This window comes from Drosophila teissieri, chromosome 2R (assembly GCF_016746235.2).
Source record: "Drosophila teissieri strain GT53w chromosome 2R, Prin_Dtei_1.1, whole genome shotgun sequence".
In the NCBI taxonomy this organism is placed as follows: domain Eukaryota; kingdom Metazoa; phylum Arthropoda; class Insecta; order Diptera; family Drosophilidae; genus Drosophila; species Drosophila teissieri.
Window position 1 is genome coordinate 11,464,142 of NC_053030.1, and position 14,156 is coordinate 11,478,297.

Consider the following 14,156-nt stretch of genomic DNA (forward strand, 5'->3'; position numbering starts at 1 on the left):
AATATTGGCACAAAATGCGAAATTGGCAAACCAAATTAGGCCGGGCTAACGGCTGCGTCTGTCGGATGCACAATTCAATTTGAATAGCATTAGACACCGATTAGTCAGCACATGCTGGCCATGTTTGTAGATACATTCAGAGATCGTCTAGCCGAGCGGCTGCGGCTGCGGCGCTACGTGGGCGTCTCCGGCGGAGCTGAGTAAGCCACGCTAAGATCAAGATTTATTCGCCATAATGCCCGATTCACTCAATGGCCCAATTGATTTATAACGGCCTTTGGGTGGGTGCCAATGAAAAGTATCTGGAAGTGGATATGTCCGAATGGGGAGTGCAATAGATCAGCTGCACAATGGCTGAGGAACACCGTGTGACCTCCAAACCTTGTGTGTATACAGGGAGAATCAAGCTATCACGAAAAGCAAAGCCCAATTCCTTGCTTAATTCGAGGTCTGACGTCATACGCGGCATGAGCAACGAGCAGCGCCGCTCATTTTCATGCGAAGCCAAAAGCAATCAAAACTTGTTTGCTGGACGGGTACACAAAATAAAATCACACAAATAGAAGTAAGACACAAATGCAAAATTAAAGTGGAAAATAAAAGCGGCCACAGTGGAGCCTGCTTAGCAATTCACGGCACACAACATTCAGCATGGGAATGGGCATGGGCATAAAAGTGCAACTGGATCTGGAACGAGCTACAATTCAGATCAAATGCCAATTGGAAACTGTGCCACTGGGTGCAGTGCGCCGGAAAACATGGGCACCGACTAATTAGGGAGACAGATCTACGCAGATCGCTGTATCGAGAGTGGCTATGATGACATCTCTCATCTCACCAAGTTTCCTTGGAACTGAAATAAAATTCTGAGACCGAATCATCGGCAGGGGCGTGCTCGAAATTTATGCGCAAGTTTCGGCTGTCGCATAGCCTCAAGTTCAATTAAATTTAATTCAACAATGAGCCGAAACGCACATCAAGGTAACGTGTGTCCATGTCAGCCCTTATTTGGCAGTTGGCCGAAATGTCGAGATCTCCGAAAATGTATTTTTTTACCGCCTGCTGCTCCAGCCATTGCACAATGCACTTTTAGGGCGACTTGCAAACGACATTCTCTTACGCCCGAATACCCGAATTCGGATTCGCTTCGGATTCAATCGATGCCCATATGGGCATGAAGAGGGGCCCAGTCACGTAGCATGGCGAATATATTATATTGCTCACTTGTACCTCAAAAAATTATAAACAATTAAAAGCCATGGCGGCGAATGAATTGTAATGACTACGGGTAGCTGCGCATGTTGGACATTCTCGACGTGATCGAGCCTATCCGTCGGTTGGGGCAGAAACTCTCACACATACATATATATCTAATTTGTACTTCCATTTGGGGACACCTACGGAAATAGTGCCTAATGCTTCCCTTAGCCAAAACAATTAGGCAACTTCTTTTATCTTATCTGACTTAACTTTGGCCTTGGCACTTTACAAAATTTGCATACTCGCTTTGTACTTTGTAGATACTTCCTTTTCAACATTCCATAAGTACCTCAATATTTTGCTGCTGAGAAATTGCAATTGAGTTGACTCACAGTCAATATGGCAAATATTTGCGTTTGTTTGTTTAATCAGCCAATCTATAAATAAGTTGTTCATTCACTCATATTTGACAAAAGAAAGTTCCTTGGGCAATACGGTGCGTGACAAAACCGTAGGTCCAACCAATTCAGATCTCTTCTATTTAAACTATGAGAACTCGGTTTAAATTAAACTACATTCATTTTACGATAAAATGGTAAAAGGTTTATATCTAAGCCATTTCTAAGTTTATAAATCGCACGATATGTGGCGCTGTTCTTATCGAAGGAAAGAAACAAAAATGATTACTGTTTGGTGGGTTAATAAAATATGGCAGATAAGATCCCCTTATAATGTATTCGAAGCGTGAACATTGTCCAGTCCATTAACAATGCAACAATGATTGCAATTACACGTTGGTTTGTTTATTATAATTCATATTTTTCCTTTTCTATTTCTTTAAGGCTTACATATTAAAATATATGCTTAGTGTAGGTTCATTATTTATTGTTTCATTTATCCGATTACGATAATTACCAATTATGTTCCGTCTGCTTTTTAGCTTTTTAACTCGCTCCTAAGACTTAATGTAGATTTTTTACAGTGTGATATACGTCGCCAAGCGTGCATTGGATGATGTGGGTCGGATATAAGAGTGTCTGTTCTTTTTAGCTGCTTCTCGTGTTCTATTTGCATTGAATAATTTTTAAGTTTCTCGTTTGCTAGATTTTGTTTTTGGGTTGTCAAACAATTGCAGTCACCTACGTTAAAGATTTCTCTCGCCTCTCGTGTTGGTTATCTGTGTTAGCTAGTTTTTGTGCCAGGCACCTACTCCACATTCCTTAGACCCCAGACTCCAACTGGAGTGTCTGCGCACTTTTAGACCTGTTCTGCATTTGCTTGGGCTTGCAGCGAGCTCCGGTTTCAGTATGTACATTCGAAAAGTGCTGCACCAACGCGATGCTGGGCAGGAATAGCCAGACCCAAGTGCACGCCCACGAGGAGGACCACGCAAACACCCACGTCCGGATTCGGGCAGCTGGTTACGTATTCAAGTGCAACGCATGTGTCTAGTGTCTAGTACTATCCGTAGTCGTCTATGTTTCATGTTAATATGTATACAGTTTATACTTAAGCATAAATATTTTTCGTCTATTTGAATATAAGTTTGTGTATAAGTTGTGTTATTAAAACTCGTGTAATGCGTAAAACCAATTGAACGTAACGCTTTAAAACTTGCAACTCATACAGGTTGTTGTTTTAGATGCGACCAAGGCATCGCAAAAATTAACAGATACTTTCTATACGTAAACCTATATATGTCTGTATATATATTATATAAGGTGTGTTCATGTCTGTAACGCTAGTTAACTTTTATGTGTACAATGCGATCACTTAACCGCTAACCTAAGGCTAACTAAAATATTACATTTAAGGGAATCGCTTACGACGCATACGCCCCACTCCGATGACCTCTCTGGTAGGGATCTGCCTGTCCACGTCCAAGTGTGCTGGTGTTTCTTTATGCGCTGATGCTGTTGCTACTGATGCTGTTGCTACTTTTGTGTTACTGTTGTTGCTGTTGCACGTCCCATGTATTTACAATTTATCTCAACTACTCCGCGCTCATGTCCGCCTGCTCCTGCTGATCCTCCGGCAACACATTGCGGCAGATCTCGTACTTGATTACCTTTCCGTGAATCTGGCCATCAGGCATTATCTGCACCTGCACCTGCTGCTGTTCGCTGGCAGTCGCCAGTTGCTGCTGGGCGGCGGCCTCCTGTAAAAGTGGGGAAGGACATGGAGGTTTAGCTTCGGCCAGTAAAAGACTTTCGGCCATGTCAGCCTCTCAACTAGACTAGACGTCTATATATGCAGAAAAAATATCAACTAAACTAAAGATTACGATCAGGCAAAGAGGGAACAAGCAGCGCGTTGCACGCTTCGAAGATAGGGAATAAGAATAAGAATGCACAAAAATGTAAAGATTGTAGGGAAGATACAGGGTAGACGCAGGCAGAGTCGACTATAATTACGTTTATCTCAAGCATACGACAAACAACAAATTAAACAGCAAAAACAACGAAAGACATACGTAAATCATGATATACAGTAACACTTATAGACAATTAGCGATAATTTGGATATGTCATACACACCTAAACGCGCAAACTGAGGCCTTTGAATGGAATTCGATTTGATACTATACGATTAGATTGTATTCATTGCAGAGTTATGGGTTTCTTTTAATTTATAGATTTGGTAAGAGACACGCATAGACAGACACACCTTCACATAGGCAGACACACCCGCACACACACACATCTCCCACAGATCCGAACGGAATGGATCAAAAGTCTCCAATACCTTTCGCATCTGAGTTTGGATTTACGTTCAAACATGTGAGGGTGCGCTTGTGCCAATGGATGTCGCTCGAGTTGGTTTTCGTTTGATTACGTTTTAATGTTCATTTGTGGTTTTATTTATCTTTTTTCAGTTTTTCTGTTTCGTTTAATTCTTAGTAAGAAGTAGTTGGTACAACAAGCTGCAAAGTATTGGAAAAGGTAATGCGATTATGTTTCAGATTGGTTTCATTGGTTCAGTGATACATATATAGATGGATAAATGGGCGGGCATTGCTGATTAAAGTAGACGCAAAACAGGTGGGACATTTAACTTAGAGTACGCTAAATCTGTTCGCCGCTTCCCGACTGACTGACAAGAGCCTTTTAAGAATGCCAATAAGAATCGTTTATTGATGATTTGATAACATTGTTTAAGTGCTTAGTATTTTACATGAACGTTAGGACCGCCTAACTTACTCCCAACTAGAATTAGACTTAACTCTAACTAAGTAGTGTAAATCAAAGCATTAAAGAGCGGAACGGAGCAGTTCGGATCAGATCCGGGGTTGACGGGATATCGAGTTATGTGGGTTAACTGGTTATCTGATTTTCGGGCTATCGGAGAGGCACTGGACTGAAACTGGAGTCTAGCATACCTGTTGCTGCGATATGGCTGGCTTCGTCTCCAGATGCTGGCGCTGGTGCAGCATCAGGTGGTTCTTCTGGAAGAAGGCCTTGCCGCACTCGCACACGTGTGTGCGCACCGTGCAGCCGCCGTTCGGGTGTCGCCGATTGTGCTGCATGAGTCCGTGTTTGGCGGCGAATCCTTTACCGCAGCTGGCGCAGAAATGCGACTTCGGTTTGTTGGCCGGCGCCACGGAGACAACATGCTGTTGTTGCTGCTGTTGTTGCTGTTGCTGCTGCTGTTGGGCCACATGCTGCAGATGCTGCTGCTGGCCATGCACGGGCATCGTAGGCACCGCGGTGACTACGGCTTGTGGATGGGTCGAGTTGGCGGCCTGCACCAGCGTGGTCTGCGACATCACCTGACCGGTGGACGATATGATCTGGACTGGCACAGGGCTCTGGCCCACCAGATTCGGATTGGCCGTGACCACGGTGCCCGGATTCAGGCTAGCCGTGCTCAAGAAGTGACCCGGCAGCGCGGCTGTCAAGGCACACAGATCTGTCATTAGGCTCTTGTCGCCAGTGTGAAGGCGCAAGTGAAGTGCCAAGGCTTCTCGGCTGTTGAAAGCGCTACCGCACTCGCTACAAAGATATGTCAAGGTTTAAGGTAGTTCCAACGCTTGTATTGCCACAACTTACCGGCACACAAACTGCGGTCGGGCCACGCCATTGGCATCCGTGGTGGATACAGTCAGTAACGTAGAGTTACCCGGATTGCTCACCACGGTAATGGTCTGCGGATGCGTTTGCTGTCCGGCCTGATGATGATGGGCCTGCTGTAGCTGCTTGAGTTTGTAATTTAAATCAGTCAATTTCTATTTTAAGTTTACAATAAAGGCTCATGTTACAAACCTGTTGATTTGCTATGATGGTGGCACTGCTCGTGTTAGGATTGACGCCATTGTGCGCCGTCCTCACATGCTGGTGCAGTTCGGCCTTGGTGAGGAATCCCTCGCCACAGCTGACACAGGGATGGGCCTGTTCGCCGGTATGTACCCGCCTTTAATAGAGATTATTTAAATTGGAATTATTTAATAATAAGAATGCTCTCTCTTTTCTCACCTCATGTGGGAAACTAGCGTTCGCTTTTGTAGAAACTCTTTGCCGCATACAGTGCACGAATGGGGAATCTTGCCGTGAATACGTCCGTGGTTAACCAATTGGAACTTTCGTGGAAATGAAGCTCCGCATTCGGCGCAAACAAATGGATTCAATGAACCGTGGAAGCTGTGTCGGAAAAACAATCAACAGTAAATTATAAAATCATAGATAGCATTTTAAAGTCAACTTACCGCGAGTGCATAATCAAGTGGTTTTCCTGCGCAAAGCTCTCACCACATTCTTCGCAGACATACGGTCGTTCGCCGGCGTGGAACTTGCTGTGCGTGACCAGGTGTCGCTTAAGCGGAAATGCGCGTCCGCACTCCTGGCAGACGAACGGTCGCTCTCGGCTGTGGACGCGCGAATGGGTCAACAGATGGTGCTTGAGGGTGAAGCTCTTCTTGCACTCCTGGCACTGATAAGGTCTCTCCGTGGAGTGGAGCAGCAGGTGAGTGTTGAGACAGTGCTTGTGCGCGAAGCTCTTGCCGCAATGGGTGCAGATGTGGGGGCGTTCACCTGTGGGGTAAACGAAATGATTAGGCCTGCTCAATAGCTGCGGGTATTCTGCCAGGAACAAGAACAACCACCTGTGTGTACGCGTGCGTGGGTTGTCAAATGGTGCTTGAGCAGAAAGGACTTGCCGCACTCGTCGCAACTGTACGGGCGTTCCTTCTTGATGGTGGCGTCCGTCTAAAATGAAATGGACAACGCATTAATATACCACACTTATCATTAAGTTAAATGTCGTCCAAAGAATTTGGCTTACTTCGCTGAAATGCATTGATTCCTGTAGTTCGGTCTTAGGGGACAACTCTAATGTGCCTGGCTCCAACTTCAAGTTGGGTGCTTCGCCTTGCGAGTCCTCGTTATCCTCCAGTCCTTGTATAACTTTCTGTACTTGAACTGAAATACCAGGAAGTATGTCACCTAAGAGTGTTGTTGCACCGCCAACGGAACAAAAGCCAAATGGAATTCAAAGGAAGATACAAAAAAAATAGAGAAGAAACAAAGGAAAAAAATCAAAGATCCGAACAAACTGAATATGCAAAATCAAACTAGTTGGGTTCAATTGGGTTAATCAAACTTAAAACAACGTTAGACGAACTAAACAATGGCAAAAACTATGATTACAACGTAACCACGCAACCAGGTAAAAGCAACCGGAACCGAGAATGTAACAATATGCCGGGTATTTTCCGGTGGGATTTACTTCAATTGGGGATCAAATCGTAGTGTGTAGTGTGTGGAGGAGTAGGTGGCAGGAGGGACTGGAGCAGGGGTAACAAACACAGATTTGAGATGCTTACTTGGTGTCCCGCCGGACGCATGGTGATGGGATCCGTCGGCAGCGGTGATCGTGTGCGTCTGATGGTGGCCGGCAGCGATAGCGCGCTTGATCAGGATCTCGTTGCACTCCTCTTGCGTGAGATGCAGTGCTCCGATCGAGCTGAAGTGCGACTTGGCCGCCGCAGATCCGGCGGTCAGCACCGTCTGTCCGGTCTTTGCATCAACAATGCTGCCGTTGGTCAACGTATGGTGGTGGGCGAGACCCGAATCCCCACCAGCAGCGGCTGCAGCTGCTGCGGCCGTGGCCGGATCCACCAGCAGATCTGTTGTTTCAATTCGATGGGTTGATACGTTTCATTTCGGTTGGAGTTGGTTCGATCAGCCCGCGCCCGCCGCCCGCCAAGTGATGAGGTGTTGTGTGTGTGGTGTTATATGGTGAGATGGTAATGTTGTAGTTTTGGTGCGGTGCAGTTAGCGAGATGATCGGTGGGTCGGTGATGGAACGGGTGCAATAGCAAAACGGGCATACACACAAGCACAATGGGATTTATTGAAGGAATGGTGGATTTTGGGTTTCGGTTTCGGGTTCGGTTTTTCGGGTTGAATTCAAGGGCGAGCGAGATCGAGCGAGAATTAAAAAAAATAAATAAATTAAATAAATAAACGGGAGTAGAGAGAGAAAAACAATCGATTAACAGAAAACCCAAAATATATAGATAATCACAACACAGTAACAGCAATGCGTGCAACACTGAATCGAATCGATGGTTTCTGATTCGTCTTGAATCGATCCACTTACAGTTCTTGTCGAGGCTTAGGACCTGCTGATTGTTGTCCTGCTTCTTGACCACCGTCGATGCTCCTCCGGCAGTGATAACTCTGCAAGGGATACACAGAAGGATATAGAATTGGGGATACATTCGGGTTTTCTTTGGGCAGCTGGAGTGCCAACGCACCTTTGTGTTCCAGGCGGAAATGATGGATCGTTTACGACAAACATGCGACGAACAACATTATTTTTGCCGCCAGCTGTGAGCCCTTTGACATCCTTTTGAACTGCTAATCCATCCGTCGATAATAGATAGGGCATCTGGAACAAAGACTTTTAGTATTCATGCTGGTTGCCGTAATATAAAGGTAAGGGTTTATAACTGAATAAACTGAAAAAGCTTGCGAGGATAGAAACTAAGTTAAATGTTCCTTCAAACAAGAAAACATAAAGCGTTTAGTTTACACGTGGTTCTTGGAATTGCGGTTCATTTACATTGTGCCTAGAGCATAATAATTCCATACAAAAATTTCCTACATAGCTTCAAACAAATCATTTAAATGAGGTTGAAGTAAACTTGTGGCAGGTTTATTGTTTTGCTCAAACTTCTGAATGGATTGACCTTCATGAACCGCTTATTTTGGGAACTTGAACTTAGGAGCTAGTACAGTCGCCACTCGCTATGCTGAGATCTGCAGACTGTGATTCGAGTTGGCGCTTGGTGCTTCTCTATTAACGAAGTGGTTGTCTTTTGTTTTCGCTCTGATTGATAATAACCGCCAATAACTCCACGCTACACCTGCGCAGCCAGCAGTGCGGCAACAGATGATAAACACTGAGCGAGGGGGGAGGCGGGCGCTGAGAGCAGAAGGGGATGTTCGCAAAAAGCGCGCCTTTTTCACTCTGTGTGTGTGTGAGTGCAATTGGACATCGTGGCATGAGAGTGTGTGTAATGGGCGCCAAAATGGTGAGGCAAAAGTAATCAAAACACACGCACGACACCAAACGCACACTGAGGAGCACACGTCATTTCTCGTCGTGTGTGCGTGCATACATACACACACAAACAGAGCAGTAAGCGCGGCGAATTCGGCACTGACGCACACATGCGGAGATATCGGGCGCGCAAGTGCGGCGAATTCGCCGCTGTTTGCCATTGTGTAAGTGCCCGCAAAAATAAAATAAAAACAACAAACACAATTTCTCCTGTCAATTGCACAACAAAAATTATTGGTCTCGAAAAAAAGGCAACAAAACCTATGGATAAGCCATAATTATTAATAGAACTTAAATTAGGTTAGCGATATATGAATAGCCTAGAAAAATATCGATTAGCATCGATTGCCTTTGCCAGCTGCCAGACTTTTGAAAATTTCACGACCTTCCCGCTAATTAATTGCTCTGATTTGGCTGTGGGAGGGAATTGTAGCTATTTATTTATTTACTTGCTCGCCAGGTGCGCGTGTTGTATTTTGGGAATTTCTCTGCACACAGAGCCAATTGTATACGCATTCGTTTTACAAATACCAAATTATGAATGTTTACGAATGAAATGGAAACGAAAAAAACCCGTATGGATGTATGGTAAAAGAATTCTAACACACTCGCTCCATTCCCCCCATATAAACATACATACATTCGTACATATTCGTATATTCGCATGACAACGCAGTTACATAAAGCGTATGGCGTATGCATATATACGTTGTACATGTACGTAAGTCTGTATGTCACAGTCGCAGTCACTCGTTTTCCACGTATACCGTATACGTGAATGCCATTCGGGCCGTATACATACACAGTTCGTTGCCGAAAGCAGCGAGTGTTGGTGAGGCGAGCGAGTCCGTGAGCGAGTGTAACGCAGTGCGTGTGTGCGTTTGTGTGTATGCATTGGTGGGCCACAACACAATTCGGTGTGGGAAAGCAACAGCAACAGCACCACCAACACCCACACACAAGCACACGCACCTGGAGGGGGGCAAGGGGGCGAAATATCCTTAGCCTGGCAGCTTTCAACGGGTTTATCAGTTTCATAGCGATATAACTTTGGACTCACCGACTCCCCGCTGACCGTATAGTTGATGTTGGGCGATATCTCCAGTACCGATTCGGTGGCGCGGTTGCCGTTGTCCGCAAAACCCCAGGTATAGCCGAAGGGCGGCGGATTCTGGGCGGCGCACATTATTTAGCACAATGCGGGTTTAGAAAGAGAGAGAGGAGGGGGGAGCGGGGATATTTTTTTTTGTTGGGTGGGAGGACGGAAGAGAAAAAAGCGCAAAATTTCCAAACGCAAATGTAATTGCACTTCTCGCTTGCTTGTGGTATATGTAGGTATGTATGTATGTATTCTAAAGCACGTACAAAATACTAGCCTCCTCTCTAGTAGTAGTAAGTGGAAATTGGTAATGGTATTTTTGCGGCTGTGTTCGAAGCCAAAATGTACACAACAAATTCAAATACGTTTGGGGGGGTCCCACAAGCACTTTATCATCAATATTCGTTAGGTTTCTTCTTGGGGATATATCGCACTGCGACGAAATCGAAATAAAATCACCGCATTCGCTCGCCGACGACGAGACGGGGGCGAACAACTTGTATATAGACCGAAAAGAAAGTCAAGTTGCTCTGGCTGCGGGCGCCATTTTTTTCCGTCCCTCGGTCTCAACGAAAAAAATTCACTTGGCGTTGGGGAACACACACTCCATTGATAACACACACTCGGTTTTGCGTTTTGCGTGTCGCCTGGGCGTGGGTGTGCGTGTGCGCCGATGTGTGTGCACGCGCCCCGTGTGACGATGTGCAGTTTTTGCAATTAAATTTATAAACAAAACACTCTTTTTCCTTCAATATAATTCACAGACACAGACACCACTGAACAAATTCCTTAGTGTTCGTGCTTCTCGTTCTCTGACGCCATCTTGTGTGTGCGCGGGCCAGGGTTGTCGAGGCGCGACAACTGTCTGTCAAAGGCGGTAGGGTGTGGCAACGCTGGCAGCGCATATACACAGTGTGACCCAATGGCGTGGTATTTTTCAAAGTTCCCACAACGGTCATGCTTTGCATAACAATTCACATTTTCTGATTGAATCCTTATTTTGTACCAAAACTTGCATTAGATATATAAAATCTTGAGATGTCACTATCAGCAGCCAGTGGCATTGGCCGCTTCTATGCCAAGTCGGCCAAAATCATTCGATTCGTCCGCCTGGGCTGCTCCAACCGGCCGTTTTATCACATTGTCGTCATGGAAGTGTGTACTTTTAGCCCATTAAAATAGTTACAACTTTAAATTATAAACTTTATTTTGCGGTTTAGCGGCGTAAGAACCAGCACCAGCCTGTCATCGAGCAGGTTGGCTCCTTTGACCCCCTGCCTAACGATTACAACGAACGATTGGTGGCCCTTAACACGGAAAGAATCCGCTATTGGCTGGGCAAAGGTGCCCACTTGTCGACGCCGGCTGCAGAACTCCTGGGAATTGCCGGACTGCTGCCCATCCACCCGCGCACCTACATGACCGCCTGGCGGAACCGAAGAGCAGCTGCCGAAGCGGAGGCCGCGTCAGAAAAGGCGGAATCAACCGCTTAATGATAGCTGTTCCTCAATAAAAAGCCTCCTTTTCGTTTTTACGTTTAACAAACGGAGATTTCTTCTGGTTCAGCGAACAGTGGTGCTCTTATCAACAACAAAATGAATACAGAATTAAAATTTATTGCAAAACGTAACCAATACGAGGTGAGGTTGGTTTCCAGGCCCTAAACCAAATGCATGGATAAGCGAGCAGCGGGCGGACGACGAAGCATTCGCGTCCTAGTCGTGCTTCAGCACACCAGCGGCCTTCTTAATGCCATCATCAATGATCCTGTCGACAGCTGTTGGTGAAAATAGATCCGCTTTTAGCAAAATTATAATATCTAAGATGTGAATTTACTCACATTCGTGATGTTTCAGGAAGTAGGGTCGCACCAGCTTGCGGTAGATGATGGTAGAACCATTCTGTTCCGTGGGCAGCATGCACCAGATGAGGAAAGCACACTACATGTAAAGCAAACCATTTAAAATAGGAACCTTATGTGTAGGGTATTCAAAACTCACCTTCAGCAGCCAGTAGAAGGGAATCACCGAAGTTAGCAGACTCGAAAAGAATTCAATCACGGTGAAGATGCCAAACGTGACCCAGTAGATCAGCCACTTGGTGTCGTCCTGCTTTGTGCTGGACTCGATAGCATGGATGGAAATGTATGCAGGGTACAGAACCCCAATGATGTTGCACAGTAGCTGGGCGCCCCAGCCAAAGATCAGGTACAAGGCGCAGAGACCAACAGCACCTATTGACAATATAAAATACCTTAATAGTAAATAGCTTTAAGTCGCTGCTGGAGCTCTACCGAAGCGCAGGAGGGCGTTCTCTACGAAAAGCTGGATTATTTTGCTCTCGAATTCCTCGACTGCCATGTTTGCCGTCTAGTTGGTCAATTGATATTGCCCTAGTGGCGCATTTTCCCTTTGGCTATAAGCAGCTCCAAGGCAGGAGCGGTTCTACAAGGCGCAGGGCGATTATAGGGATTTTAGACTTACACGCTTCAGCTACCAGACTAACTATTCGAAGGGCATAATGCCAGGTACTTCTGCGCCTTTCAAGGGCGCCCCTTCGTGGATCCCTGGGGTTCCTAAACCGCCCCATGCCATTGGCTAATTATAAACCCTTAGCTGTTGTCAGTAGATGTCTCGACCTGCTTCTGATCCCGGCCAGTTGCATTTTGCCCACCCAGATGAGCAGACTACGGCCTGTTGGTTTGCCATAAATTTATGATGTCATTCATGCTCGATGGCGGCTAATTATATTTATACCCTAGCAGAGGGTACTTTAATTTGCGCTACAAGATTGCACAAAGATGGGTTCTATTACCAACCACAAAAACCGCAGTTCATGTGTATTAATTATCACAATGGGTACGAATTCTCCATAAATGACTGTTCCTTAATATGCATAAGTTTGTTTACACAAATACAAACCCCAAATTTTTAACAGCTAATGAGGCCAAATTTTTGAATGATGAATCAACGTCTATCATGATTGCAAGAGTACATAGACTTTGGCTTTAAAAAATGCCTCCTTTTGCCATTATGACCGCTTTCTCACCTGTGCCGAGGTAAACCAGGGGAACTCTGACATTGCGCCTCGTCTCCTGTCGCTGTCTGATTAGCATAATATAATCCCAGAGCCACATCGGTAACTCCGGCGAGCACCGAACGAACTTAAAGCTCTACCAACGCACACAGGTGAGTGAGTAGATTTGCTACACGTGTGTCGACACCGCCACGTCTCAATAATTCAGACCTTTTGACCCCGCCGAGCTGGACTTTCTCCAGATCGTTTAGATAATGTGGCAATGGAATGCGCGAGATGTATTGCTCACCGCGTACTGCGAAAAATGTGTTGAAGTAAACAAAGAAAAGCACAAAACATGAAACTTTTGTGGATAACAGACGCACACATCGCCAGCTGTCTACGTAGCCTCTTACACGCACACATCACATGCTCAAAAACTGAGGTGTATTAGTTGGAGGCGCTTGGTGATAAAACAGACACACTATTTAATTGGGCTTTGGCGTTTAAGGCGTCTGATTAATTCTCTAATTGGTCACCTGGCCGCGAATAAGCCCCCTCCATCCCGATTCAGCCACATAACATGGCTATATATAACAGGTTGCTATTTATAAGTATCCCGAAATATTCCACTGCATCTCTAGGCGAATCTCACTGGTTACGCAGTCAACTAGCAGGAGGTCACATGGGGGTCTCATTGGGGCGCTGGTTCAGCGAAGGACGTGCGATGACGTCGCCAGGATAACCCGCACTCACCAACGAAAATATTGACCCTGTCCACGCCGGTCTTCTCCTCCACGGTATTGAAGAGTTTGGTCCACGGCTTGGACGCGTCCCGCAGTGATCGGCTCACGTCCTCCTTGTAGCCGTTCAAGAACTGCTGCACCTGAGTTACCTGCGCGGCCATTTTCCACAAATTGTATTTGAATATATCTAGTTGTCAATTAAAAATATGCGACGCCGCCGACTTTCCAGATGCCAGTCGATAGTTGTTTGCGCCTATCGGGGCCCATCGTTCATCGTAGTCGGGTGGCGGTATTTTTCGAATCTATCGCCGCCTATCGATATGGACAGGTCATACTAAAATTGCAATTCGGTCGCCTTTTAACTTTAAGTTGGTTTTTTACAATAAATATTTGTAGATACCAAAAACATTTCTTGTTTCTAGCTACTTTAATTTATGACTAATTTAAATTTTTTTAAAAAAGATTAAAATGTAATGCAACGACGGACATAAGAGAGAATCTAATAGCAGTTGACCTGTATTTCAAGGAAGTGA

At 45.4% G+C, this 14,156-nt stretch overlaps 3 protein-coding genes across 19 annotated transcripts; 1 reads left to right on the plus strand and 2 right to left on the minus strand.

The window, feature by feature from the left end:
* Positions 1-1,981: 1,981 nt before the first annotated feature.
* On the minus strand, positions 1,982-10,674 carry LOC122612298 (zinc finger protein 436). Of its 15 annotated transcripts, none has more exons than XR_006325608.1 (13): positions 9,824-10,673; positions 7,955-8,088; positions 7,798-7,877; positions 7,019-7,321; positions 6,478-6,614; positions 6,299-6,401; positions 5,903-6,227; positions 5,673-5,837; positions 5,463-5,610; positions 5,250-5,392; positions 4,580-5,192; positions 3,738-4,123; positions 3,218-3,358 (listed from the first exon to the last, which is right to left on the minus strand). XR_006325608.1 is itself a non-coding variant. In XM_043785800.1 (12 exons), exons 1-12 carry the CDS (start codon positions 9,947-9,949, stop codon positions 3,194-3,196), a joined length of 2,505 nt encoding a protein of 834 aa, XP_043641735.1. In that variant the 5' UTR covers positions 9,950-10,674; the 3' UTR covers positions 1,982-3,193. The 15 variants fall into 15 exon arrangements, 13 of the variants coding, with proteins under 13 accessions (XP_043641735.1, XP_043641742.1, XP_043641741.1 ...); XR_006325607.1 differs by having other exon boundaries at positions 5,250-5,395; positions 6,296-6,401; positions 6,478-6,674; XM_043785800.1 differs by lacking the exon at positions 3,738-4,123 and having other exon boundaries at positions 1,982-3,358; positions 6,296-6,401; positions 6,478-6,674; positions 9,824-10,674.
* A 114-nt stretch (positions 10,675-10,788) lies between these two features.
* Positions 10,789-11,403, plus strand: LOC122612303 (probable 28S ribosomal protein S16, mitochondrial). Its single transcript, XM_043785819.1, has 2 exons — positions 10,789-11,017; positions 11,083-11,403. The coding sequence occupies exons 1-2, from the start codon at positions 10,901-10,903 to the stop codon at positions 11,353-11,355; spliced, it is 390 nt and encodes a 129-aa protein (XP_043641754.1). The 5' UTR covers positions 10,789-10,900; the 3' UTR covers positions 11,356-11,403.
* Positions 11,404-11,462: 59 nt separating this feature from the next.
* Positions 11,463-13,878, minus strand: LOC122612302 (receptor expression-enhancing protein 5). Of its 3 annotated transcripts, none has more exons than XM_043785815.1 (4): positions 13,634-13,878; positions 11,863-12,095; positions 11,703-11,802; positions 11,463-11,639 (listed from the first exon to the last, which is right to left on the minus strand). In XM_043785815.1, exons 1-4 carry the CDS (start codon positions 13,782-13,784, stop codon positions 11,578-11,580), a joined length of 546 nt encoding a protein of 181 aa, XP_043641750.1. In that variant the 5' UTR covers positions 13,785-13,878; the 3' UTR covers positions 11,463-11,577. The 3 variants fall into 3 exon arrangements, with proteins under 3 accessions (XP_043641750.1, XP_043641751.1, XP_043641753.1); XM_043785816.1 differs by lacking the exon at positions 13,634-13,878 and adding an exon at positions 12,911-13,120; XM_043785818.1 differs by lacking the exon at positions 13,634-13,878 and adding an exon at positions 12,156-12,297.
* Between the last annotated feature and the right edge of the window lie 278 nt (positions 13,879-14,156).

What these genes read in the sequence shown, in the direction of transcription:
- LOC122612302 (XM_043785815.1), bottom strand. Translation starts at nt 13,784, where the DNA reads ATGGCCGCGCAGGTAACTCAGGTGCAGCAGTTCTTGAACGGCTACAAG. An exon ending in CAGGGTCAATATTTTCGTTG is followed by an intron (nt 12,096 to 13,633) that starts GTGAGTGCGGGT and finishes TATTGTCAATAG; the next exon opens with GTGCTGTTGGTCTCTGCGCC. An exon ending in CTTCCTGAAACATCACGAAT is followed by an intron (nt 11,640 to 11,702) that starts GTGAGTAAATTC and finishes TTTCACCAACAG; the next exon opens with CTGTCGACAGGATCATTGAT.
- LOC122612298 (XM_043785798.1), bottom strand. Translation starts at nt 9,949, where the DNA reads ATGTGCGCCGCCCAGAATCCGCCGCCCTTCGGCTATACCTGGGGTTTT. An exon ending in AATCAATGCATTTCAGCGAA is followed by an intron (nt 6,402 to 6,477) that starts GTAAGCCAAATT and finishes ATTTCATTTTAG; the next exon opens with ACGGACGCCACCATCAAGAA. An exon ending in CAGCCATATCGCAGCAACAG is followed by an intron (nt 3,359 to 4,579) that starts GTATGCTAGACT and finishes CCACTTTTACAG; the next exon opens with GAGGCCGCCGCCCAGCAGCA.
- LOC122612303 (XM_043785819.1), top strand. Translation starts at nt 10,901, where the DNA reads ATGTCACTATCAGCAGCCAGTGGCATTGGCCGCTTCTATGCCAAGTCG. An exon ending in ATCACATTGTCGTCATGGAA is followed by an intron (nt 11,018 to 11,082) that starts GTGTGTACTTTT and finishes TTTGCGGTTTAG; the next exon opens with CGGCGTAAGAACCAGCACCA.